The sequence below is a fragment of the Schistocerca serialis genome, chromosome 3 (genome assembly GCF_023864345.2).
Source record: "Schistocerca serialis cubense isolate TAMUIC-IGC-003099 chromosome 3, iqSchSeri2.2, whole genome shotgun sequence".
NCBI lineage: Eukaryota > Metazoa > Arthropoda > Insecta > Orthoptera > Acrididae > Schistocerca > Schistocerca serialis.
The window spans coordinates 849,390,514-849,417,496 of record NC_064640.1 but is presented as its reverse complement, the minus strand read 5'-3'; the positions used below and the strand labels follow the sequence as shown (position 1 = coordinate 849,417,496).

At 40.4% G+C, this 26,983-nt stretch overlaps 1 protein-coding gene across 1 annotated transcript in view; it reads left to right on the top strand.

The window, feature by feature from the left end:
* Window positions 1–3,015: 3,015 nt before the first annotated feature.
* The window catches only part of LOC126471263 (unconventional myosin-Va-like), a 131,293-nt gene continuing 107,325 nt past the window's right edge, over window positions 3,016–26,983 (top strand). The window contains exons 1-3 of the mRNA XM_050099381.1: window positions 3,016–3,310; window positions 21,462–21,706; window positions 23,140–23,289. Coding sequence (XP_049955338.1) covers window positions 3,016–3,310; window positions 21,462–21,706; window positions 23,140–23,289 — 690 coding nt within the window. The remainder of the gene's footprint in view (window positions 3,311–21,461; window positions 21,707–23,139; window positions 23,290–26,983) is intronic.

The following is a 26,983-nucleotide window of genomic DNA, read 5'->3' as shown; positions in this document are numbered from 1 at the left end:
TTGGTGCAACGGATCCAGCAATCCCTCCATTCTTTTGCTGATGATGGCTCTCCAGTTAGCTTTATGTGGTTTCCAAGCCATGTAGGAGTGCTGGGAATGAGGCTGCTGATGCTGTGGCCAAGGCTGCAGTCCTCCTGCCTCGGCCATCCTCCCTTTGTGTCCAATCATCTGACATTAGTGGGGTTGTTAGTAAGAGGTTTGTGTCATTATGGTGGGATACTTGGTAGTCACTTCAAGAAAATAATCTCTGGGCCATAAAACCATTCCCAACAGCTTGGACAACCTCCTCCCGACCATCTCGGCGAGAGGAAGTCATTTTGGCCAGGTTGCAGATTTGGCATTGCCGGTTTAGCCACCGCTACCTGCTATCTGGTGACCCCGTCCTGCAGTGCCCTTGTGGTAATGCATTGACAGTGCGCCATGTTTTATTGTTGTGTCCCCATTTTACTCAATCTCGTGTTGTCCTGTCTCTGCCCTCTACACTACAGAAAATTTTAGCTGATGACGCTCGAGCAGCTGTTCGTGTTCTTTGTTTTATTACTTTGACGGACTTATCCAAAGACATCTAACTCTTTTAATTATTTTATCTGTGTCTTTGTAAGAACTTTCTTGTGTCCCCCCCCCCCCCCCCCTTGAGTTGTACCAAATTATGTGTGCACTTACATTTTTGACTCGGCACTAATGACCTCAGTAGTTGAGCGCCCTAAAACCCTACAAAAAATTAAAAAAAAGAATCAGGGAAGAGGATTTCTTCACCATGAATAACACTACTGGAAAAGTCATTGATGTATATCAGGACCAATATAGGTCCTAATATGGTACCTTGCGGAACCGCTATATTAATGTATTTTGGTTCTGATAAGTGTTTTACTAAATGTTTCGATCTATTTGAAGTATGTGTTATCTCTACTCTTTTTACCGTATCTGTTGGGTATGATCGAAACCAGTCATTAGCTACTCCTCTTATTCCTGATGCATCTAATTTATTTAAAAGAATCTTGTGGTCGACAGTATCAGACACCTTAGAAAGATCCAAAAATATGCCTGTGGCACACTCATCTTTATCATGGGCATCAAGTACAACTTTTGTGAATTCTAATGTGGCTGACTCCGTATTTTTGCCACTTCGGAAACCAAACTGAAAAGATTGTATTTATTCAGGTAATTCATTAATCTGTCTTTCATAATTGCTTCTATTATTTTTGAGAATGCCGACAGCAGGGAAATGGGCTGGTGATTTTCTATGTCTTCTGCATTACCTTTCTTAAGCAAAGGTACAACTCTTGCCTGTTTTAACTGCTCTGGAAATGCCCCAGATGTGAAGGATTCATTCATTATATTTGTTAAGGGGCCTTGTATAATCCCTATCCATTGTTTCAGTACACACATTGCTACTTCATCTAAACCTACTGACTTTTTATTTTTTTGTTTCTGAATTGTTTTACTGACTTCATTCTCTGTGGTTGGAAGTAACATCGCCATGTTTAGTGCAACATTATTTGCAGGTGTTATGTTTATTTGGGGGAATTTTTGTCTCTGCAATACTTCAAATATGCTAGTTTACATAGTTTGCTAAGTGCTGACAATCATTTATTACTTTATCCCGCTCCCTTAGCAGTATGTTATTCTGCATTCCTATTTTTATAACATCCCAGACTGCTTTGCTTTTATTCTCTGCATTATATATTATTTTATCATTAAATGACTTTTCTGCAGCAATCAGCCCATTCTTATAGATCTTTTTGTATCTATGATAGAAATTTAAGAATTCTGGATCATTGCAAATCTTTTCCATGGAACTGAGGTGTTTAAGTGTTTGGGAGCACTTCTTTCTTAATACTTGCTGTTATCCATCTGTTTTTGTGAGATGTTGATACAGACATGCATACTTTTGGAAATTCCTTTTCAAAGTTAAATTTAAACAATGTGGAGAATTTAGAGAACTTCATATCCACATTGGTTTTCTTATACACTTCATCCCATCTTTGTTTTTCTAGTTCTTTTGAAAAAGCTTTTATTTTGATTTCTGATAGATGTCATTTGTAGGCATGTAGTTTAGGGAATGATTCAATGCCTGACTTTACCTAGTAATGCATGAAACTTATCAAAGTAACACAAATAAATGTTTTATTCATAAACCCCTGAACAGTAACAGAAATAGGCCTCTCACGAATCCACACAACACGAGACACAGAACAATGAGTGTAAAAAGTACGACTGGATAAACAGAGAGAGTCAGCTCTGCTCCATGCATAACGCCTCCCAGGGGCAGTCACCAATCGGTGGTAGATAGACACAATAAAAAACACACACACATGAATTTCAAGCTTTTGCAACCTAAGGTTGCTTCATCAGGAAAGACGGAAGGAGTGGGAAAGACGAAAGGATGTGGGTTTTAAGGTGAGTGTATACCTGTCCTTTTTTTCCCCCTAAGGTAAGTTTTTTTATTCCCGGGATTGGAATGACTCCTTACCCTCTCCCTTAGAACCTACATCCTTTCGTTTTTCCCTCTCCTTCTGTCTTTCCTGATGAAGCAACCTTGGGTTGCGAAAGCTTGATATTTGTGTGAGTGTTTGTGTGTTTTTTATTGTGTCTATCTACCAGCGCTTTCTCATTTGTTAAATCACAGCATCTTTATTTCTTATGTAAAATTTTCCCACATGGAATGTTTCCCTCTATTATATATGTCACATGCACTGGTAGCAGGATACAGCATTGTCACAGAGCTTCTCTCAGTGAAATCCTGTATCAACAACTAGCTGCTCTTTGTTGTGGTTCTTCACCTGGTTTTGCAATATGTTGTGACTGTTTCTGTATTATAGCTTGAATTTAATTTATTTGTAACTCAGTTAAAATGGCATCTGAAGGTAGGATTTCTTTTCACATTCATGATATTATGCATGTTCCTGAATGTGAGGTCATATTGCTGACCAGTAATGCAGATGATACCAATTTGTTTTTGAAAATTGCTTGTTTACAATTTGTTAGCAGGTTAGAGAGAACAATGCTTTAAGGATGGCACAGATAGAATTACTCGAAATGAAACGAAAGTTTGATGCCTTGAGAGTTGTGGAGACAGAGAAAAAAATGATGGTTGCCTTGTTGCAGAGAAAGGATGAAGACTTAAAAACTCTGAAAAGCTTGCTTGAAAATGAAAGGAAAGAAAAAATGACTATAATTAATGAAAAGGAACATTTTGAAAAAGAAAAAGCAGAAGAAGTAGAAAGAATTAATAAAGAAAATCTTAGATTAAAAGCTGAGCTTGACAAATTAAATGAGAGAATAAAATCTAATCAGTTTGGAGCAGCAGGTAAACCAGTAGCACATTAAACATATGTCATTCATAAATACCAAAGTTTCACCAACATTATTTTACTTTGTTTCTACTTTGATTTATTTATTTAAATTTGAAAGTTATTTGATCAGTTAAATTTTGTAGATCTGTAATATTGACATACAGCTTGCAGATGAGATTACTTACTTGGGATCATCAGCACTTAATACCTCTTTTCTATGGTTTATCTCCTTCATTTGCACCCCTTTGTTTCCTTCCTCTCTTTTACTTTTTATGCTGCCACTCTGTCCATGCCACTTGCTGTCCCCTTCCCCCACCTCCCCACCCACACCAACCACCAAGAGGCTCATAACTCTTCCATTAGTACATGCATGGTGAGCACGGCACCCCAATCTATTGTAGTATCTCCTTGCTTTCTCGTGCTGCAGTCTCCCATCTCCAACTATACTCATCTTACTTCCTCATGGAGGCAACCTTTGATGCTGACCTGGCTGTTGCCTAGATTCTGCTTTATTTCCTTGAAATCTTCATTTAATTATATTACACCAATTTCAGTTCCCTTCTAGGTTTAATCTTCATTTTTAATTTTTTTCTGTAATGTGGAACAACTGGAGAACAACACTGTCAGTAGCATCCACTACATACAGTGTTAAAGATAATCTGTGGACAATAACTGCTTAGACTCATACACGTGCTTAAAAGCCAATGTGGTAGCCAATCTGACATGGTGGGGTCATTGCATACCCTTTCAGTGGAGCCCTCTGACAACACAGGGATCACACTTCCGATACTAACTTTTGATGCATGCCAAGGAGTAGATTCTCAACTTCATGGGGCATCAGAACTCCCGGCAGTAGTCATTGTGCCAGATGGCCTCTGCTGTGGATGAGTTTTGTCCTTAGGGAGAGCCCTAGACTGGAGTAGATGGCATCAGGCAGACATTTTACACATCAGTCATTGAAAATTAAATTTCCACAATGGCTGTTCTGATCTGGTTGTCTCATCAGAGAAGTCTAGGAATTTCAGTGCAGACAGTTCCAGTTCTGCTGGTGAGAAATGTGCTAAAGCCCATAAATAATAGTGAAAGTAGGTATGGTATCCACTGGAATATAAATGGTTTCAACACTGATGCTTCTAACAACAAAAGCTCCAAAATAGATGAATTGGAAATCATTCTGTCAGAATGTGCAAATCTAAGAGGTGCTTGTTTAAATGAGCACAGGTTTACAGAGGACACAATCAAAATTCTAAACAATATAGGAAACTTCAGATAAGCAAGTAACTTTTGCAGAAGAAACAAGTCACGTGGAGGCTCATGTATACTTCTACATAGTGATATAAACTTTATGAGATGAGAAACTGTTTTAATTATTTAAATGAAGAATGTGTGTTTGAGAGCTGTTTTGTAGAATTAGTGGACTCACTGACAAATGTCATAATAATCTCAATATACAGAATTCTGGGGGCATCAACAACAGAACTATTCTTATCTAAGCTTCAAATTATGCTAGAAAACTTTTGTAGAGGAAAAAAAGAAAAAAATTGTAATAGCTGCTGATTTTAATATTGCTATCATGTGTGATTGTAGCCACACTTCAATTCAATGACTTAGTAAAAAAAATATGGTTTCAAGTTAAATTTCCTTGAATCTACCAGAGACAATGGGAAATCAGCAACGTGTATTGACAATGTTCTAACTAATTATGTATATGAAGATGTGTATAAATTTTTTCCAGATCCAGGTATTTCAGATCGTTGTGCATTGTTCATTGAGCTGCCAAAGACAGACACAGGAACTTTTCATGTATGAGAACCCATATGAGCAGGAACTTTAGCAAAGAAAACTTGCTAACATTTAGTGATAAGCTATAAGAGAAAACATGTCCTTTTGATCATTGTAACTCAAGTGATGAAAACCCTGAGAAATTCCTAAATAGTCATCTTGCTGTATCTAATGAAACATTTCCACCTAGACTGTGCAGCAATAAAATAAAAAAAATAAAGTGGATTACCCAGGGCATAAAAACTTTCAGTGTAAAGAAAAGGCAACTGCACAGAGAAGATTTCATTAAATATGTTAGACTCTATAAAACCATATTTAAAAGAGTTGTCAGGGCAGCAAAACAACTGGCAGATAACAGGCTAATTTTAAACCATAAAAATAAGGCAAAGGCTGTGTGATCAGTCATTAAATCTGAGTTAGGTGTTAAAACCTGTAACCAAGCAATTTCAAAAATTGACATTGAAGGAAATACTATTGTAAATGCAACTCAAATAGCAGAGTATTGTAATAAATTCTTTATAAATGTAGCAAAGTCTGATGTAGATGTAATAGATTGCCACAACAAAGTAAATCCCTTTGTCCTAGGTGAAAACTCTGAAAACTTTACAAAATTCTTAAAAGTTTCTGTGGAGGATGTAGAAAATGCTATTCTAACATTGAGAAACAAAAAATCTGCGGGTTGGGATGGAATACCCACCAAAGTTATTAAAGTAGTACACAATAAAATTGCAAACCCACTAGCTCAAATAATGAATCAATGTTTTGAAGAGGGCTGTTTCACAGAGGAACTAAAATATGCTGAAGTCAAACCACTCTTCAAGAAGGGATCAAGAGAGATCATGGGAAATTATCATCCTATCTCAATTCTCCCAGTCCTATCTAAAATATTTTATTTGAAAAACTTTCTGTTGCACAAATCCAAAACTTCATTGCAAAATATTCTGTTATTCTAAACAATCAGTTTGGTTTTCAGCAGGGGGAAAACGCTATAGATGAAGTAAACAGTTTCATTGAGAAAATAAGTACATCATTAGACAAGAGAAATAAGATGGCAAGAATTTTCTGCGACCTCACAAAGGTGTTTGATTCTGTACACAATACATTGCTTGTTTACCAACTTGAAAAATATGGCATTATTGGCAGTGCCCTACAATGACTTAAATCCTAAATACTACTCATCCAACAGAAAGTAAAGAGTTATCATTTCTTCAAATGGAATATACTATTTTTCTGACTGGAAAAAAAAAAAAAAAATATTTCAGGTTGTTCCACAAGGCTCCATATTATGCTCAGTCCTATTTCTCTTTTATGTTAATCACTTACCATTAAATATCAGCTCCCCATCAGTTCTGTTTGCAGTTGATACTTCTATCTTAGTTGAAGATCAGGATTCAGAAAAAAATTCCCAAATCTGTGATCAGTACCCTCAGTGCTTTAGAAACTTGGTTTCAGCTAAATGGGTAGAATCTAAACGTATCTAAGACTCGCATGATGCAGTTCAAAACCAAACAGTCCAAAATGAGCAGACTAAGATTGTACACAACAACAAACCTATAGAAGAAGCTGACTCAGTCAAATTCTTGGGTTTAAATGTAGATAAAAATTTGAGCTGGCTGGCACACGTTGAATACCTGGCAAACAAACTGAGCAGCTTTGCGTTTGCAATGCAAATATTATCAACTGCAACTGACATGGACACACAAAAAGTAGCATATACAAGTTACTTTGAATCCATTATTAGGTATAGTATTGTTTTTTGGTGTAACTCGACAAATAGTGCAGATACTAAAAGGACAGAAAAAATCATACAAAATATGTGCAGTGCAAATCACAAAGAACCATGCTGACCAGTATTTAGAAAACCTAAAATATTAACTCCGCCATCCCTATACATTTATGAGATTATTATATTTCTGTACACCAGACATGAATTATTTGAGAGAAACCATTTTGTCCATTCACGTGATACTAGAAACAGAAAATTTTATGCTCCCCACACACCACATCAGACTGTATGCCCAGGGACCTCAATACATGGGAATGAAAATTTGTAATAAATTAAAAGGGAACATGTTAATGCAGATGAATTTAGACTCACTTAAAAGAAAGCTATATGAGGTACTGACACGGAAGTGTTAGTACTCAGTGGATGAATTCATGCAGGACAAACTGGAAATTTTTGAGCTGGACAATGTGTTACACGTTCTAAGAAATATCCTTATAGTGTTATTATTTATTATAGTGCTATTATTTATTAATGTAAAAATCATTGTAACTGTTTTTTAGATTTTTGACATGTCTCCTATATGCAAACCAAATGGATTGCAAATGTACATCATGAGATGAATAAAACACAAAAACAATTCCCAACATTGTCTACCTAATGGGCCAGACAGCTGGGAGCAAAAAAATTTATTCGGTACCTGGTATGTACTAGAGTAAATGGGAATACTTCTACAGTGAAAACACCATTATTTTTGTGTAGAACAAAATGGTTCAAATGGCTCTGAGCACTATGGGACTCAACTGCTGAGGTCATTAGTCCCCTATACCTTAGAACTAGTTAAACCTAACTAACCTAAGGACATCACAAACATCCATGCCCGAGGCAGGATTCGAACCTGCGACCGTAGCGGTCTTGCGGTTCCAGACTGCCACGCCTTTAAACGCACGGCCACTTCGGCCGGCTGTGTAGAACAAATTGAAGATAAATTTGTAGTTGACTCCCTGTGAGAAATGCACAATGGATCACTTTTAAGGCCACCTCTGCTGCACAATCTCAAGCTCTTTAAACATGTGGACGACTGGGTAGCTTACCAATGACTGTTCACTAAGTTGAACTCTGTCCTTGAGCCCTGGCAGGCTCGTCAGTACTGACTTACCGCTGTGTCATCCTCAGTCAATGGGACTATTGGATGTGCAATGGAGGGGTGTCAGATCAGCACATGGCTGACCCAACTGTCAGTTTTCATAACCTGGAACCACTACTTCTAGGTCAAGTAGCTCCTCAGTTGGCATCATGAGGCTGAGTGAACCCTGTTCCAGTGTTCCCACCAAGGAAAAATCCCAGAAGTACTGGGAATTTAACCCAGGTCCACTGCATGGCAATCAGTACTCCTGACTACTCTCTATTGCCCCATGTAAATCTCTAATCCGGTCCAAGGAAACCTTACACTGTAGATAGTCAAGAAGCTATAGGTTAATCTCAAATGGCATGGTTTCCATTTTTTTGCATGTACAAAAAGGTCCAAAGAATAACCGAACAGATACAGCTGCTTTCATCTTAGTAATTGAAGCAAATCTCCTCCCAGAGGAAGTTAATCATGGTGTACAGGTGTGAAATGAAACATTATGTCGTATCACCCACGAGGTCCTTCCAATGTGTATGCTTTGGTCATATGTCATCCTGCCACATGCCATAAAATGTGGCAACTGTAGATGGCCATTCCATGAAGAGCCTTTTAAACAACCACCTTTGTAAAAGGTTTTTGATTGTGCTGAGTCACAGTCATGCAGTATTTTTTAAAAGAAAAACCGCCATTTGACTGTGTATTACTGTATTTTTCTTCTGTACTATCTATATTTCAGATTTTATGCCATTATCAAGTACAATGCTAAAAGTTCTTCGACAATTAACACATTGTATATGGTGAAAAACCAGATATAACTAGATATGATGTCTTAATGGTGTAAGAGCTTTTAGCATTGTACTCAATAACTATGTAAAATGTGAAATATAGGTAGTACAGAAGAAAAATATAGTAATTTACAGTCAAATGGTGGTTTATTCTTTGTGTCTCAAATGCAAAAAAAAAAAAAAAAAAAAAAAAAAAAAAACACTATCCTCCACATTTACTGACTTGCCCAAATTTAAAAAAGAAAAAAAAAGTACAAAAATATAAAAAATTGAGCACCTGTCACATATTGATGCTTAAAAAAAATGAATACTTACATCCTGCCTCTGCCCTTCTCTCATGGTTTCCATGGCCCCATCTTTGGGAACCACATCCTGCTCCCATCCAGAGAAGCAGCTCTCTCCTCTAGCAGGGCTCCCTCTCGGGACCCCTTTCTCCAGAAACCCCAAGGTCAGAGGTTTGACACCAACTATTGCCTGGAGTTGCCACATCCTGGGGGTGCCAGAGTTGTCTGCCCTTCATCCTTATCCACAACTGCTGTGGATAAGTCCTCGTCGGCCGGTGTGGCCGAGCGGTTATAGGCACTACAGTCTGGAACCGCGCGACGGCTATGGTCGCAGGTTCGAATCCTGCCTCGGGCATGGGTGTGTGTGATGTCCTTAGGTTAGTTAGGTTTAAGTAGTTCTAAGTTCTAGGGGACTGATGACCACAGAAGTTAAGTCCCATAGTGTTCAGAGCCATGTGAACCATTTTTGATAAGTCCTCACAAGAATGTCAGTGACCAAAGGTTGTGAAGCAGAAGGGAAATACCAGGAGAAGGCCATTCCAGTGACTCCAGAGGCATCAGATCTCTCCACTCATTTGGATATGGAACAAATGTTAATCAATATGATTCCATCCCCACTGATGACAGGTAGTGATTCTGGGGCACAACTGATCTTTCTGGCCCTTCTAGCCTAATCAGGACACCCAGCACATGATGATCTAATCAAACCGTAATGGATATTACTGTCACCTGCCAGAACTACATTATCTCATTTACTCATCTTCTACAATTCATGTTGCTCTATAACAAACATGCTTCACTGATGACTATTTCCCAATGCTGCATTGTTATCATGCCATCAATGTGTGAATTTCTATTTGTACTACAGTGGAAGCAATTGCAGTGCATGTGAGAATGACCTCAGCAATCACCACCACCTCCATGGCAGGCTATTATTTACCTTGAGATGACCAACTTAATCCAACAACTCCCCTCCCCCTCCCATCTTTCCTCTCCAGTGGGCTCATGGTTCTTTCGTGAGTTCGTGTGTGGTGCACATGAGGCCCCTAGTTATTGCAGCTCATTTTTCATTCCCTCGCTGCTTTTCCTTCTCCCTGCCCCCTCCCTCCCTATCCCTGCTCCTTCCCTGTTGCCACCTCCTTCCCCTCTCTTGGTGTTCTGCTTTATGTTGACCTGGCTATTCTCCTTGTTTCCTGTATTGGTTGCAATTTTGTTCCTTTTGCCCGTTCTTTCACCCTTTTGACGTTGTAGTCCCCACTTGAGGTTTTACCTCCACTTCAAAATTTCCTGTTTTTATTGTGAGCCATATGGGGAAGAACTCCCTCCCGAGCATTTACGGTGTGGATTCCTCTCCCTTCTCAGTTCCCCTCTCTCTTTCCCAGTCTAGCCCCCTTCCACACTGCTAGGTCACCAGCACGTGTAGCCAGTCCTTGTGGTGGGGCTGTTATGTACCCATATGGCTGAGCCCCCTGACAACACAGGGATCACACTGCTGATACCTCAGTTGTTCCCTCCCCGTGTATGCCAAGGAGTAGTTGCTTGTCTTCTTGGAGTATTGGAACTCTTGGCAACAGCCACTGTGCCAGATGGCCCTTGCTGTGACTGGGTGACACCCATGGGGAGAGCCCCTGGTTGCACTGGGTGATATCAGGGTGGATGCTTGGCGGAAGCTGCAAAAATCTGGCTGTTCTCACACAGCCATCTCTTCAAATGGCGAAGGATTCTTAAATGCTGTCTCACATGACCTGGCAACTTTTCCCTCCCTGGCTACACCATGGGAGGAGGGCCAGGCTCCCATGGAGCTGAAACCTTTTCCCTGTTACCTCATCTGTACTAGGACAGATAGGAGGGACAAATTCACCACCACAAAGCCGTTGTTTTTTGTGGAAAATATAGAGGACAAGTTTGGTGAAGTGGAGTCGATTAGTAAGATGTGATTGGCTTCCGTGTTGATCAAAACTACTTCTGCCACCCAATCTGCAGCTCTTTGTGCCTGTGATCGTCTTGACAATGTCCCAGTGTCTATCACTCCTCACCAATCTCTGAATATGACCCAGGGAGTCATTTTTTTTATAGGGATCTTGCCCTGCAAACTGATGCGGAACTCCAGGCTAATCTGGAGTGGCATGGTGTTCATTTTGTCCGACGTGTGCAGAAGGGTTGCAAAGACAACTGCACCAATACTGGCGCCTTCATCCTGGCTTTAGAGTTGGATACCCTCCCAGAGAAGGTTAAGGTTATCTGTTACAGATGTGACATGAAGCTGTACATCCCTCCACCTATGTGGTGCTCTTGGGGGTTGCGTTTTGGGCATATGTACAGCGGCCCCTTGTGTGGTGATTGTGACCACCCCGTCCATGAGGGAAGCCCTTGTTCCGCTGCATGTGTGTGGTAATTGTGCTGACTACCACTCCCCTCACTCACCAGATTGCTCAGCTTACAAGAGAGAAAAGAAGATACAAGAATATAAGCCCCTGGATCGCCTGTCTTACACTGAGGCTCGCCAAAAGTATGAGAGACTCCATCCGGGATCACTATCTTCAACTTTTGCCTCTGTTACTTCCTTTCCTCCTCCTCCTCCTCCTCCTCCTCCTCCTCCTCCTCTTACCATGCCCCCCTTCATCCCTCGTCCTTACCGCAGCCCCACCCCACTCTCTCACCTGACGATTTACTCTGATTGGAATCAGCCATCTGACAGGCTTTTACTCACTGCTGGCGCCTTGTCCCACTGTTCTTTTACCTACATAAGGTGTATGAGATGGCTTGGTGCCATTACATTTTAGTTACCCTCCATGACTGGGGCTTCCATGGTCCTCTTCAGATTTTTATTTGCGAGTTTTTATCTTACTGGTTCTTCCGAGTTCAAGTTGGCACTTCACCACAGGGTTCTGTGCTAAATGTTACTCTCTTCCTCACTGCCATTAATGGGTTTGTGACCTCTGTTGGGCCTCTAGTTACCCTGGCGTTGTACGTTGACAATTTTTGCACCTGGTGCAGCTCCCACTCGATGACGTCTGCTGAGTGCCAGATCCAAGGCACCATCCGATGGGCCTCTGTGTGGGCCACCACCCACGACTTCCCGTTTTCCTCCTCCAGAACGCAGGTTATGCATTTTTGTTGTCAACTCACAACACCCTGATCCAGAACTTTACATAGGCAACCAGCTCCTTGATTTTGTAACACAGTCCCGTTTCTTGGGCCTTATTTTTGATAACAAGCTGACATAGCTGCCCCACATTCACTACCTAAAAACTACATGCATACGGAAGCTTACTGCTCTCCACCTCCTGGCCCACATATCTTGGGGTGCAGACCATTCCACTCTCCTTCTTCTTCTTCTTCTTCTCCTCCTCCTCCTCCTCCTCCTCCTCCTCCTCCTCCTTCTCCACCATGCTCTGGTTTTGTCCAGACTCTATTATCTATTATGGTAGTCAGGTTTATCGTTCAGCAGCTCCTTCCACTTATAAACTCCTTGAACCTGTCCATCATTGTGGGGTGCATCTGGCTATTGGTGCCCTTTGCACTACTCCTGTTGATAGTCTCCTCACATAAGCGTGAATTTCCTTTCCCCCCATAGACATCCAACAGAGCCAACTCCTTGTTTCCTGTGCAGTTGCCATTCACCACTTCCTTGACCATCCTCCATACATTGCAGTCTTCACCAATGAGGAATGTCTCCCTCATAACACCAGCCCAAGGGTGGGATTGCCAGTTGGCATGCATCTCACTACCCTCTGTCAGGATCTCCATCTGCACTCTCTTCCAGGGTCCTAAGATCTATGTTGATCCTATGGTTTACTGGCATCTTGTATGTGCCATCCTTGCAGAGTTCCAGGGTGCCACCATATTTTACTCTGATGGTTCTAAGACTACTGATAAGGTGGGATATGCTTTCACGTCTCTTACCAGCTTTGAGCACTATTTGTTGCCAGGATCATGTAGTGTATTTACAGCAGAGCTTCTAGCCATTTACAGGGCCCTCCTTTTTTGTTTCTCAGGCCTCCCTCCATAGTGTTTTAATTTGTTCAGACTCCATGAGCAGCCTTCAGGCTATTGATCGATGCTACTCTCATCACCCCTTGGTCTCCGCCATCCATGACTTTCTCTCTGCCCTTGAGCATGCTGCCTGTTAAGTCATCTTTGTCTGGGTCCCAAGTCATGGAGGAATCCCAGGGAATGAATTGGCTGACTGTTTGGCTAGAGCAGCAGATACTTACCCCCTTTTCCTTTCACGATTCCAACTGCGGATATGTGGATCTATGTCAAATCTCTCTTTGCCCAACAGCGGAATGCCATCTGGAGCGCTACTGCTCATGGTAATAAACTCCGCACAATCAAGGATTCTACTGCAGTTTGGGGCACTTCTTTCGGCCCCCTCTCAGGAGTCCACTGTTTTATGTTGTTTACTTATTGGCCATACCCGGCTCACCCATTGTTTCCTCCTACATAACGACCCTCCCCCCACAATGTGGTTGTGACGCCAGACTGGCGAAATCTCGCATATTGGTGGCATGTCCCTTCTTTCGACCCTTCATGCTAAGTATAGTCTCCTTGCTTCCTTAAGTTTAATGTCAGCGGATGATTCACAGATGATTGACCTGGTCCTCACATTACTCTATGGAAGTGGTTTTATTTCCAGTTATGAGGTTCTCCTTTTGTCTTGGAGCAGGGGCAGGTTGGTTGTGATTGGGACTCCTTTAGCAGTCTTCACGGTTTGTGATCCCATGACTGCCTCCACCCCCCCCCCCCCCCCAACCCCCCCCCTTTCCCTTTTTCCAGTTTTTTGGTTTGGTCTCACCTTTTATGCTTATACTGTGTGTGTTTAATGTTCATTCTTTTATAATTTTGCTCCTCTGATTGAATCTTTTCATTTCTAGTGGACTCTCTTTCTAGTGTAACCCCCTTTGGAATCGCGGGACTGATGACTTCACGGTTTGGTCCCATACTCTCTCAGTTAATCAATCAGTCCCGCCCTTTCCTCTTACTTTACAATTACAGTGCACATCATCATGCCCTGGGGAAGTTCCATTTCTTCTGGTTAGGCCTTCTGATTAGCTAACTTCTTTCCAATCTTGGTCTGTCTCCCATCAATGACAATACTCCTAGCCACTTTGTTGCTTCCCATAGCGCCTATTCAGCTGCTGACCTTATGATCTCTTTCCCCTAAGCTCATGGCTTCGCTAGAATGGCCTGTACCCAATGAGCTTCGTACAGTGACCATTTTTCAGTGTCCTACCACTTCTCGCAGCCCTATGGACCAATAACCATGTTTGGCACTTCAGAGAACCAATGACAGTTGTATGCTTTTGCTATCATCTATGTTGCCTGTTTGTCAGATTGCTTCAACAAGGTTGTGGGAGATGTCTTTGATACAATCTCCCATGCTGCTGGAACTGCTATTCCTCTTTCTGAATGTTGCCTCCGCCATTGTATGTGCCATGGTGGACCAAAGAAACTGCAATGCCTATTCAGTTTGGCAATACCTTTGAGAGTTTATTGTAGTGCCTCTTTCCAGGAAATCCACCATCCGCCCTTTCAGGCAACTAAATTCTGAGGTTCACTATCTAATTAAATGCAGTAAAAATGAATAAAGGGAGCACTATGAACATTTCACTGCATTGGAGCTACTTCAGGCACTTTCCTCATCTCACAGTATGGTCCCAGGCCTTGATTAAATTCATTATGAGATGATCCAACATCTGAATGAATATTATTCAGTTGCTCCATGTACTGAGGATCTTTAACCATATTTCTCTTCACAATGGTTAGGTAGTATCATCATACTAGTTCTTAAGCTAGGAAAAAACCCCTTTGTCCATTGACAGATATGTCAGTTAGCCTCAACACTGACTTGGCTGCACAATATTTGTCAACTAAAGACTAACAGTCTTTGCTTTCTTGCCCACACCTCTTCAGGTGCTGATTGCACTACTCTTCTCTGTATTTATCAGGCCCTGCTATTGCCACAGTTGGACTATGGTTGCCAGGTTTGTGTTTTGGCACCCTTTTACATTTTGAAACTGTTAGATCCAGTCAGTCATCATGGGGTAAGACTGGCCACTGGCACCTTCCTGACTAGTTCCCTAGACACACTTCTTGCTGAAGCAAGAATCTTCCCTCTTTATTTCTGATAGTACCAACTGTTGCTCACTTATGCTGTTACCATCAGACAATTCCCTAATCATCCAAATGATCACACATTTTTGACCGAGAGAAGTCTCGCAGTGGTTAGCACACTGGCCCCACTTTCAGGATGACGACAGTTCAATACCCTGTCTGGCCATCCTGATTTAGACTTTCTGTGATGTTCCTAAATCAGTTCAGGCAAATGCTGGTATGGTTCACTTCCTTCTCCATCCTTCCTTAATCCAATGAGACCAATGACCTTATACGAAGGCTATCCACAAAGTACATTACGTTTTGGAATTAAAAATAAATAAAGTATTGGAAATTCTTTTAATTATATACAGATGAAAGCCGCACTTAAATACTACTTTTCTACATAGTTGCCATTTAAATTAAGGCACTTATCATAGCGATGGACGAGCTTGGAAATTCCTTCGTCGTAAAATTCGGCCGCCTGCGCCTTCAACCCAGTGGTTACCTCTTCTTGAAGCTGTGCGTCGTCATCAAAACGCTGCATAGCCAACTACTTCATCATCGCTGGGAATAAGTGGAATTCGCTCGGTGCCAGGTCAGGACTGTACGGCGGATGAGGAAACAACTCCCACTTAAAAGATTCGAGAACTTCACGAGTGGCATTTGCCGTGTGGGCCCGGGCATTATCGTGAATCAGCAAGATCTTTGAGCCCAACTTTCCCATGCGCTTGTTTTGTATTGCTCTTCTGAGTTTGTGCAGAGTTTGGCAATACCTTTGACAGTTTATTGTAGTGCCTCTTTCCAGGAAATCCACAAAAATCACACCTATTCTGTCCCAAAAGAAGAGGTAACCACGTGGTTGAAGGTGCAGGTGGCCGAATTTTACGATGAAGGAATTTCCAAGCTCATCCATCGCTACGATAAGTGCCTTAATTTAATTGGCAACTATGTAGAAAAGTAGAATTTAAGTGTGGCTTTCATATGTATATAGTAAAAAAAAATTCCAATCCTTTATTTATTTTTAATTCCAAAATGTAATGTACTTTGTGGATAGCCCTCGTAGTTTGGTCTCTTCCCCCAAATCAACCTAACCCAACATATTTTTTGGCTTTGATCTCCTGACACCAACCCCCTGATAGGATTACCAGTTGGCGTATGTCTCACAGCCCTGTGCCGGGATCTCCACTTAACTTCTTGAGAACATACTCCCTGCATCCTCCCCTTTGGTCAATACCCAAGCTATGAATTAAGACCAATCTGTTTCATGGTTGTAGAGTTTACATTGCCACCATGACTTTTCAGCATCTGTTACTTTGAGTTTTAGTATCAGGGTGTTACCTCTCATTTATGCTCTGAAACCATAGACAGGATGACATGTGCTTTTACATTCAGCCCCAGGAACATGTAGTGTTCACACAGTGGAGCTGATAGTAATTAACAGAGCATTAAGTTTTCTGAAACTGGCCTCCGTTAATAGCTCTTTAATTTGTGGCTCAAGGAGCAATTTTCTGGACATTTATCTAATGCTATTCTTGTCATCCTGTAATATTGGCTACTTATAACCTCTCTTACCTTAGTCACACTGCCTGCATAGTTGTCTTTCTCTGACCTCTAAGTCATGTGGCTATCCAATGGAATGAACTGGCTGACCATTTGACTAGAAAAGCAGTTAAATGCCCACATATACTTTGATCACCCCAGATGGACATTTTCCAGTGCAAATAGTCTCTGCTCAGACTGAGTTGGAACATCTGGTGGGCTACTGCCCCTTCTAATAAACTCCACACTATAAGGGAGACTACATGCCACTCCTCCTTCCATCCCTCCCAGAAGGGATCTACTGTTCTATGTCGCTTCCTTATCACTCATACCAGACTAACTCACAGCTTTACTTCATGTAACAAGCCACCTCCACATTGTGGATATGGGACCTTACAGACAGTAGTACACACAACCTGGTAGAGTGCCCCCTCCTGGCTTTAATTCTTTGCCTCTAATATTGACAATCGACTCATGGGCAGTTGGACTGGTTTCCTGTTGTTCTCCATGAAATTGGTTTTTTGTCAGATATGTTTTCTCCCCCATGAACCATGGACCTTACCATGGGTGGGAAGGCTTACATGCCTCGTGTGGATAGCTGTAATGGAGGCGCAACCACAATGGAGGGGTATCTGTCAAGAGGCCAGGCAAACATGTTGTTCCTGAAGAGGGGCAGCAGCTTTTTCTGTAGTTGCAGGGGCAACAGTCTGGATGATTGACTGATCTGGCTTTGTGAAATCAACCACAATGGCCTCACTGTGCTGGTACTGTGAATGGCTGAAAGCAAGAGAAAACTAAAACAGTATTTTTTTTTACAAGAGCATGCAGCTCTACTGCATGTTACTTGATGATGACATCCTCTTGAGTAAAATAGTCCCCCGTTCAGATCGCTGGGTGGGGAATACTCAGGAGGATGTTATTATCAGGAGAAACAAAACTGGCATTCTGCATATCAGTGTGTGGAATGTTAGACTCCTTAATCAGGCAGGTAGGTTAGAAAATTCGAAAAGGAAGTAGATAGGTTAAAGCTAGATATACTGGGAATTAGTGAAGTTCGGTGGCAAGAGGAACAGAAGGACTTCTAGTCAGGTGAATACAGTGTTATAAATTCAGAATCAAATAGGGGCTTTGCAGGAGTTGGTTTAATAATTAATAACAAAATATGAACCCAAGTAAGCTACTATGAACAGCATAGTGCAAGCCTTATTGTAGCAAAGTTAGATACAAAGCCCACACCCACCATGGTAGTACAAGTTTACATGCCAACTAGCTCTGCAGATGAAGATGAGATTAAGGAAATGTATGGTGAGGAAAAAGAAATTTGTCAGATAGTTAAGGGAGATGAAAATTTAATAGTCATGGGGGACTGGAATTCGACTGTAGGAAAAGGAAGAGAAAGAAAAGTAATAGGTGAATGGAGACTGGAGGGAAAAGAATGAAAGAGGAAGCTGCCTGGTAGAACTTTGCACAGGACATAATTTAATCATAACTAACACTTGGTTTAAGAATTGTGAATGAAGGTTGTATACGTGAAAGAGATCTGGAGACACCAGAAGGTTTCAGATTGTTATACAAAGGCAAGACAGAGATTTCTGAACCAGTTTTAAACTGTAAGACATTTACAGGGGCAGATGTGGACTCTGACCACAATTTATTGTTTATGAACTGTAGATTAATACTGAAGAAACTGCAAAAAGGCAGGAATTTAAAGAGATGGGATCTGGATAAACTGAAAGAACCAGAGGTTGTAGAGCGTTTCAGAAAGAGCATTAGAGAATGACTGACAAGAACAGGAGAAAGAAATGCTGTAGAAGAAGAATGAGTAGCTTTGAGAGATGAAATAGTGAAGGCAGAAGAGTTCCAAGCAGGTAAAAAGATGTAGTAGAAATCATTGGGTAACATAAAAGATATTGTATTTAATCAGTGAAATGAGAAAATGTAAACATGCAATAAATGAGGTAGGTGAAAGGGAATACAAATGTTTAAAAAATGAGATCGACAGAAAGTGCAAAATGGCTAAGCAAGAATGGCTAGAGGACAAATGTAAAGATGTAGAAGCATATATTACTAATGGTAAGATTGATGTTGCATACAGGAAAATTAGAGAGACCTTTGGAGAAAAGAGAACCACCTGTATGAATATCAAGAGCTCAGGTGGAAAACCAGTCCTAAGCAAATAAGGGAAAGTAGAAAGGTGGAAGGAGCATGTAGAGGGTCTATACATGGGAGATGTACTTCAGGGCAACATTATGGAAATGGATGAGGACATAGATGAAGATGAGAAGGGAGATATGATACTGCATGGAGAATTTGACAAAGCACTATAAGACTTAAGTCAAAATAAGGCCCTAGGAGTAGACAACGTTCTGTTAGGGCTACTGATAGCCTTGGGAGAGCCAGCTACGACAGAACTCTTCCATCTGGTGAGCAAGATGGATGAGACAGGTGAAATAACTGCAGACTTCAAGAGGAATGTAGTAATTCCAATTCCAAAGAGGTCAGGAGCTGAGAGGTGTGAAAATTACTGAACTATCAGCTTAATAAGTCACGGTTGCAGAATATTAACATGAATCCTTTACAGAATAATGGAAAAGTTGGTGGAGGCCAACTTGGGGAGGATCAGTTTGGTTTTCATGGAAATGTAGGAACACATGAGGCAATATGACGACTTCTCATAGAGATAGGTTAAGAAAAGATAAGCCTACATTTATAGCATTTGTAGACTTCGAGAAAGCTTTTGACCTACTTGACTGGAATACACTCTTTCAAATTCTAAAGGTGGTAGGGGTAAGATACAGAGAGCAAAGGGCTATTTATAATTTGTGCAGAAACCAGATAGCACTTGTAAGAGTTAAGGTGCCCGAAGGGAAGCAGTTGTTGAGAAGGGTGTAAGATGGGCTTGTAGCCTATCCCTGATGTTATTCATTCTGTGTATTGGGGAAGCTGTAAGAGAAACAAACGAAAAATTTGGAGTAGGAATTAGAAGCCCAGGGAGAAGAAATAAAAACTTTGATGTTTACCAATGACATTGTAATTCTGCCAGAGGCAGCAAAGGACTTGGAAGAACAGTTGAACATAATGGATAGTGTCTTGAAAGGAGGATATAAGATGCAAAATGAGGATAATGGAATGTAATAGAATTAAATTAGGTGATGCTCAAAGAATTAGATTGGGAAATGAGTTTTGCTGTTTGGGAAGCAAAATAACTGGTGATGGTCGAAGTAGAGAGGATATAAAATGTAGACTGGTAATGGCAAGAAAAACATTTCTGAAGGAGAGAAATTTGTTAACATTGAGTATAGAGTGAATGGAATTGGGGAGATGAGAATTTTGTGGTACAACTGAATTAAAGAAGGGATTTGTTGGAAGGACACATCAAGGGATCACAAATTTAGTACTGTAGGGGAGTGTGTGGGGAAACAATCATAGAGGGAGACTAAGAGATGGATGCAGTAAGCAAATTCAGAAGGATGTAGGTTACAGTAGTTACACAGAGATGAAGAGGCTTGCACAGGATAAAGTAGCACAGAGAACTGCATCAAACCAGTCTTTGGACTGAAGACCACAACAACAACAACAACAACAACAATAACAATAACATAATGTTTTCAACTACTTTCGTGGTGGGGGTGGGTGGCTGTGGTTGAGGTGTCTCCCACCTTATGCTAGGTTTGGGAGACCATCAACCATACCTCAACCTCCCATTTGTTCCATACTTGTCTCCAACACCACAATGTGACACCATTGCTTATCAGTTATCCACAGAATCACAGAATGTAGATGCACACTTAATAGTTGGTAACAGGCCAAACAGAGGCATTTGTAAGGCACTTTCACTGAGATGTTATTTAGGAGAGCATATGGGATTTATGATACCCCTAGCCTGATATAGGCTCATATCTTTAGAGTGTGCTGAACACATTGGTATCTTTTCCTCAGCTGTATGTGTATAAAGTTCTCTTTGGTAGTGAATGCCTCTGTATGTTTGGACCAATTTTGATATCAGGGTGTATTTATTTCATGCAATTGTTAATTCTTAATTGTAATTGTTAATTCATTGTAATATTTCAGGACCATATTGATGGGAGAAGAAAAGCCTGCAGATGCCAAATATAATCATTCTTATAACAATTTATTCTGCCACTCACATTTTAAAAAATCCACAGGAAAGCTTGTGATTGAACTACCTAGCTGACATCAAGCAGCTACTGTGTGGAAAGTGACACTAATAAATACTTTCATCTCTTCTATTCTCACACATTGTTCAATCTTGAAACAACATTCTTGGAAAAATGACATTGCATTTAAACTCATTTGAGGACTTCATTCTGGCCCATTATTTTTCATTATTGAGCCTATAATATTCAAAATTGATAAGACTTTGTGTGTAATTTTTAACTGTCAGTATTCTGTGTTAAAAATTCCTTTGAATACAAAAGCAGCACCTTGTACTATGTATACAGGAGTGTAAAACTATGCAGAAGAGCAACAGCTTTTTCAGTTGGTGACTTATGCTTGTTTTTGGTTAATCATTCACTATCTTATTATAGTTGAGCTTAAATTTATCAGAATGATTCATGTTTGTATTATTATTAGTCCATGGCACTAAAAAAATGTATACACTTACTTTGTAGTCACTCAGATTTGTATTTCCAATAATGCTTCTTTTGATGCTATCAACATTCATTGAGACTAGTATATTATGTATGCTAAAATGAAGACACCCTTTTAAGGATATACTGCAGTTAATTGTTTCCACTGGACATGCTACCCTAAATGGTATATACTTTAGTGATGTTATGCAATAATTTTCTTTAATTTTAGTAGAGAATCTACAGGCTTGTGTTGAGCTAAAAAGGCTGATGCTGAGCAAAGATAGAGATGGATATCAGAAACTCCTGGAAGAGCACAACCTATTGAAAAAACAAAATGAAAGCTTGAAGAATGAAATGGGTCACCTGCAATGGCATGGGCATTCTAAAAGTACTCATCAGTGTTCTTTTTATAGTCCAATCACTGTTAGTGCACAAGATAAAACTATAAGTGGTGTATCTGACCATGGGGAAGATGTAAGTTTTTATTCCTTTATTATCCCCCACTGTGTTTATCTTGTGTTTGCAATGTCTGTATACTATGGGATTTACTTGTAGGTGAAATGCATTTTGGTGCATTTTGGGGTAATGCAGAATCAGATAACTTACACAGATTAAACAATTTTGTCTTCACATATTTTTCAAATTCAAAATAATAATTAAAACTTCAGGCTTGTCTCATGTGAATGTTAAAAGGAGGAAGGGAATTCCAGCAAAAGAAAAAAATCGTTATTCAGGTTCCACAGCTTGCTGAAGTAGATGGAACAGTATCAATATTATGCTCTGTTAATTTAAATATATCCACCTGATGATGAATGTATGATCACTTTGGTTATTCCAGCACTTGTAAAATGAACCATAAACATGGTTATAATTTGAATATCTTCTTCTGTAGCAAAGGATCTACCTATGACTCAATTTTTTTCAGTGTTAAAGTACATACCATGGCCTTTTGGCCTTTATACTGGTGTCCCAAGAGCATTTGTCAATATTCATGGATATGATGAGAAGGACCATTCCAAGGAAAAAAGTCTAGTAAGCATGGGCTCTAAAATGCATTCCTTAAGCTCTATGAGAATATGTACATCTTTACTACTGGGAAATGTATCTCTTCTATTGAATAAGTGCTCACAGATCTTAAGGTATGCATTTCAGAGCCCAAGTTCACTAGATTATTATTTTTTCCCCCAAATGATCATTCCTGTCATATTCCTGAATGTTTTCCCAGTAGAGTGCACACAGAATACCATTCCACGAGTTACTGCAAGAACTGTCAGCCATTTTGAAGCTTCCAAAATAAATTTCATTATAGCGTATATGGTCAAAAAAGTATGTGCAAATATGTTTATAATTTTATTCATTGTTACCAATTTGTACAAAATATAAAATGTAATGAATTTACCTGGAAATCAGATGGAAAAAGTAAGTAAACTGTTCATTATTTTGAAAGTAATCACCATAACTGTTGATAAACTTAACCCACTATGTGATACACAGTAAATACCATCATAGAAACATGTTTGTGGTTGCCTACCAAACCATGATTGTACCCAGACATGCACCTCTTCATCCAAAGCAAATCTGTAGCCAGAAACATTTTTCTTCAGGTCTCCAGAGAGGTGAGTTATAATTAGTCTGATCAATTCCATTTCCACATTCTTCTGGAAACTTCATCTTGGGACACCAATATAAAGACCATGGTATGTACTTTAATATGAAAAGAAATTTGACTCATTGGTAGATACTTTGCTATGTAAGAAGACATTCAAATTGTGTTTGCCAATATTATTGAAAACCAGGCTTTTCACCTCAAAAATACAGGATATGGAAGTAAAACTCTACCAGTAAGGAAGCTTTATTATTGATTCATGTGCTTTAGTCATGCTTTCCAGTGCTATCTTTGTTTTCAGACTGAAGGTGTTCAATTGGTTCTCAGGCTCCACCAGAAGGTAAAAGAACTGGAAAAAGAAACAATCAAGTTGCAGAAACAAATGGAAGAGGTAGAGAAAGAAAAAGATAGTCCATGTGGTGATACAGCATTTACACATGTTGGTTTTAGAGTATGACTTGAAGTGATGATTAAACTTTCAATTCTGTGTACTACTATTTAATTAATCTATTTGATAGTATATTAGAATTTGATATCAAAAATAATATTGATTAGGGGATTATATTTTCTGTGTCTGTTTTTTGTAAAAACAAGATGTGTGTGTGTCATCTTCGATGGTTTGGGCATGTTTTACGGGCTGGTGATGACTCTATTGCCAAGGTGGGTTACACACTTGAAGTTGTCAGCAGCAGACCCTAAGGATGACCTAAGCAATAATGGGCTGATACAATTCATAAAGACCTTAAATGTGTGAACATCCACCCTGATGCAGCCCTTGATAGAGCAAAATGGAGACAACGGACCCATATAGGGGACCCCGCAGGCACATGGGAAAAATGCTGAAGGAAAAGAAGAAGAAGAGTAGTAGATGATGACTTGAAATGCAATAAAAGAACCATTTTGAATCATGGGTGCTGTGCTGCTTTGATCTATATGATGGTTTTTCTAATGTGTATTGACATAAGTTGCTTGCATTAATTATTTTATGTTTCTTCAAACTTCCTTACCTGACCAGTTCTGTACATTAACACTAGCTAACAACACATAGATGAATTTTGTAACCTACAATTTGAATGATACATTAGGACAGTACATACTTACTCACAAAACATACATACAGCTTATATAGTAAATCGATATTAAAATGCATCATCTGTGTGGTCAACTCCATTGTCAACTCTTGTTTCAGATTTCAGAAACAACATCCAAATGTTTTAAGGTTAGTGGAAAGAAACTTTTCATGGAGTGGGAACATATTGCTAATAAAATAGGGTTACAGTTGGTGGTTTTTGTGTTTGACATCAACAGGTGGTTTTATTGAGCCATCTCAAACAGAGAAATCAACATCTGGGAAGGTAGCTCATTGATGGTCAGATGAAGCAGGTTTTGGAGATGATGATGATGATGATGATGATGATGATGAAGCAACTTGAAAAAAAAACCCAAGAACATGAAGATGATGTCAATTAATTTAAACCAAACAAGGGCTGTTAGGGGTCAAACATGTATGGATTATTTGTTTAGGTTGCCCACAAACAGGTTAGCATTTAATGCAAAACTGATACTCATCACAATTCCATGGAGCTTTTGTAGATTTAGGCTTCAAAAGAGAGAATTATAGGGCAGAATGTTATTGACTGAAAGGATTAGGATTTAAGTGGTGGATTCATTTTGGCAGGTTACTGGGAAATGTGTTCATGGCAATAAAGCTATGAGCATAGGGGATGATGTGTCAGGAAATAGCATCCACAGTGCAAAGCACAGGAGGAAGTGATTTAGTCTTTGATGTAAGAAGGCAGACTGTGGACAATTGATTGGAGATGATGCTCAACAAAGGCTGGAAGATTTTTCTATGAGTGTGTTACACCCAGCCACAGTGAGGCAAACTGTAAGGGGTTTAGTGGTATTAGCTTTGTGAAATTTGGGGTGAAAGTGAAGATAAGGGTTCAAGTGGTTGACAATGTGTGAGCACGTGGATTAAGGTAAGAGCTTTGGAAAGAGCTGCTGGCGGTTGTGTAGGCTGAAGGTCGTATAGGGATAGCATCCTGTGGTAAAGTATGTAAGCATTGGTGTTGAAAACATGAGGAGAGTTCCCTCTGCCTCGTGGTTACTTTGATCCATGACCATGCTTCTGGAGCCCTTTTCTGAAGGGGGCTGAAGTTCATTTTAAGGCTGAGGTTGTTTTGTAAGTGTGCAGTTCACCTTACTGGAAAGAGATCTAAGGCAGGAAGGTAATGTTAAGTTGGATGTGAGGAGTTCCTGGAAAGTTATCAGGAATGGCTGCTTAGGATGGATTGAGGACCACAATTAGTAGTAGCTTGGAAGTGTTTGAGACAAGCTGCTGTGTGATTTTTTGCTGGCTGAGCTCAGTTGTGCAGATGACAAACAAATGAGTTGACTAAAGGGAACAAATAAAGGAAAGCAGGGCCTTTGCTATTCCATCATTCTTAAACTGGATTTGGAGCTAAATGAGAGGCATTTTGAATGTACTGTAATGTTGCAGGGGCCATGTTCTTGCAAGACAAGATATTGACAGTATTTATGTAGAAAGGGGTTAGGTGAAGGTGATTTCTCTGCCTTAATGAATAAGTGACATATAAAACTATCTCTAGAAACATACTGCACCAGCCTTGCAATAGTCGTAGCAGCAATAGTTCACATGATCTCCAAAAGTAACAGTGTCACACTACCCTTAGGTCTATCAACAACTGTATCTTTCAGCCTAAGTAGGACCCAAGATAGGCCAGTTTCTCTCAACAGAATTCCAGGTGGCCACACAAAATAAAATTGTGTTCAGATGATCTTGAGGACCTGGTAGGTAACTGAATTTCCATGGCTTGTTGATCAAACCACTGACCAAATTTTTGGGTGGGGATGTGATACTTTCTCAATGAATTTTCAAACTCTGCCTGCAGCTTTTTGTGTAACTCACATACATTGTAGAAGAAAAGATGTATGAGCAGCACCATTTCAGCCCTTTGTAAATTAAAGAAACAAAGCATGTGTAATGGGGTCAGGATGGTCTTAGTGCTATTAATCTCACAATGGACAAGAATGATAGACTGAAAAGTAGGTTAGAAGAACCAGTTTCTCAGCTGTCATAGAATTGTAAAGACAGTGAAGGTAACATTATTATTTATATAGCCAAAGTCACGCAAGTCAAGTAGTCAGCGTCCCAGTGACGCGTGTTGACCCTGGGCTGTGGTATTTCCTTTGCTTGACACATGGCAGTGGGAGATTCCGCTAGTGCAAAGATGTCAGGCTGGGCAAGTGGCCACAGAAGTACTGAAGTCAGCACATTGTCTGGTGTGGAGTTGTGTCATACCTGCCAACATCAGACACACAACGACAGAAAACTCTGGTGTAGGCTGGCTATGCTATCAGGTGCCAATGCAGCAGGCCAGGAGCTCGCATTGGACATGGTGCAGAAAATATGCAAGGATGGGCAATGAACCAAGGACACCAGAAGGTGCCCCAGAGTCAGTTGATGACAGCCAACAGTAGGCCTCTAGCTGGCAGGCAACAGTTTGGCTACTGGCAGCATTGAGATTACATGTGGGTCATAGATGCATAGGTAGAGGAAGTAGCACCTAGTTGTAGTTGAGATGACCCACTTTGGGTCGACGATCACCATGGAGTACTTTCCAGTGTATGGTGCAGTTGACAACAGTTGGATGAGGCATGCGATATTTGGGGCCGCTCGATCTGGCTCTGTTATGACAGTATGTCACTTTTGGCCACTTAGACCACAGAAGCAGCAGAGTGCCATGCCCTGGCAGGATGTAATCCAGGTAGTCACTGCAATAGCCTGGATCTCACACCATGCTGTACGAACAGTGTTCCAGCCCCAGCAGCAGCTGGCAGGGCCTGGTATGTGGCAAATGTACACACTTCAGTGCTGGAGCAGAGGTTTCCTTCATGTCAGCTCAGTGTGTGTCCAGTACAGGCACCATAATTTGGTAAGGTACCGGGTGGTTCATCTGGGTGCAGGTTGCAGACATTGATTTGGAAATGTAGTGCCATAACACATGATTAGTTCACATTTTCGTGTTTAAGTGTGTAAGTACTGCCACTAGCCTGAACTGAATCTTGCTGCTAAGAGTGATCCATCATTTATTGTGGGTTTTATGTGCTTCTACCTTGCC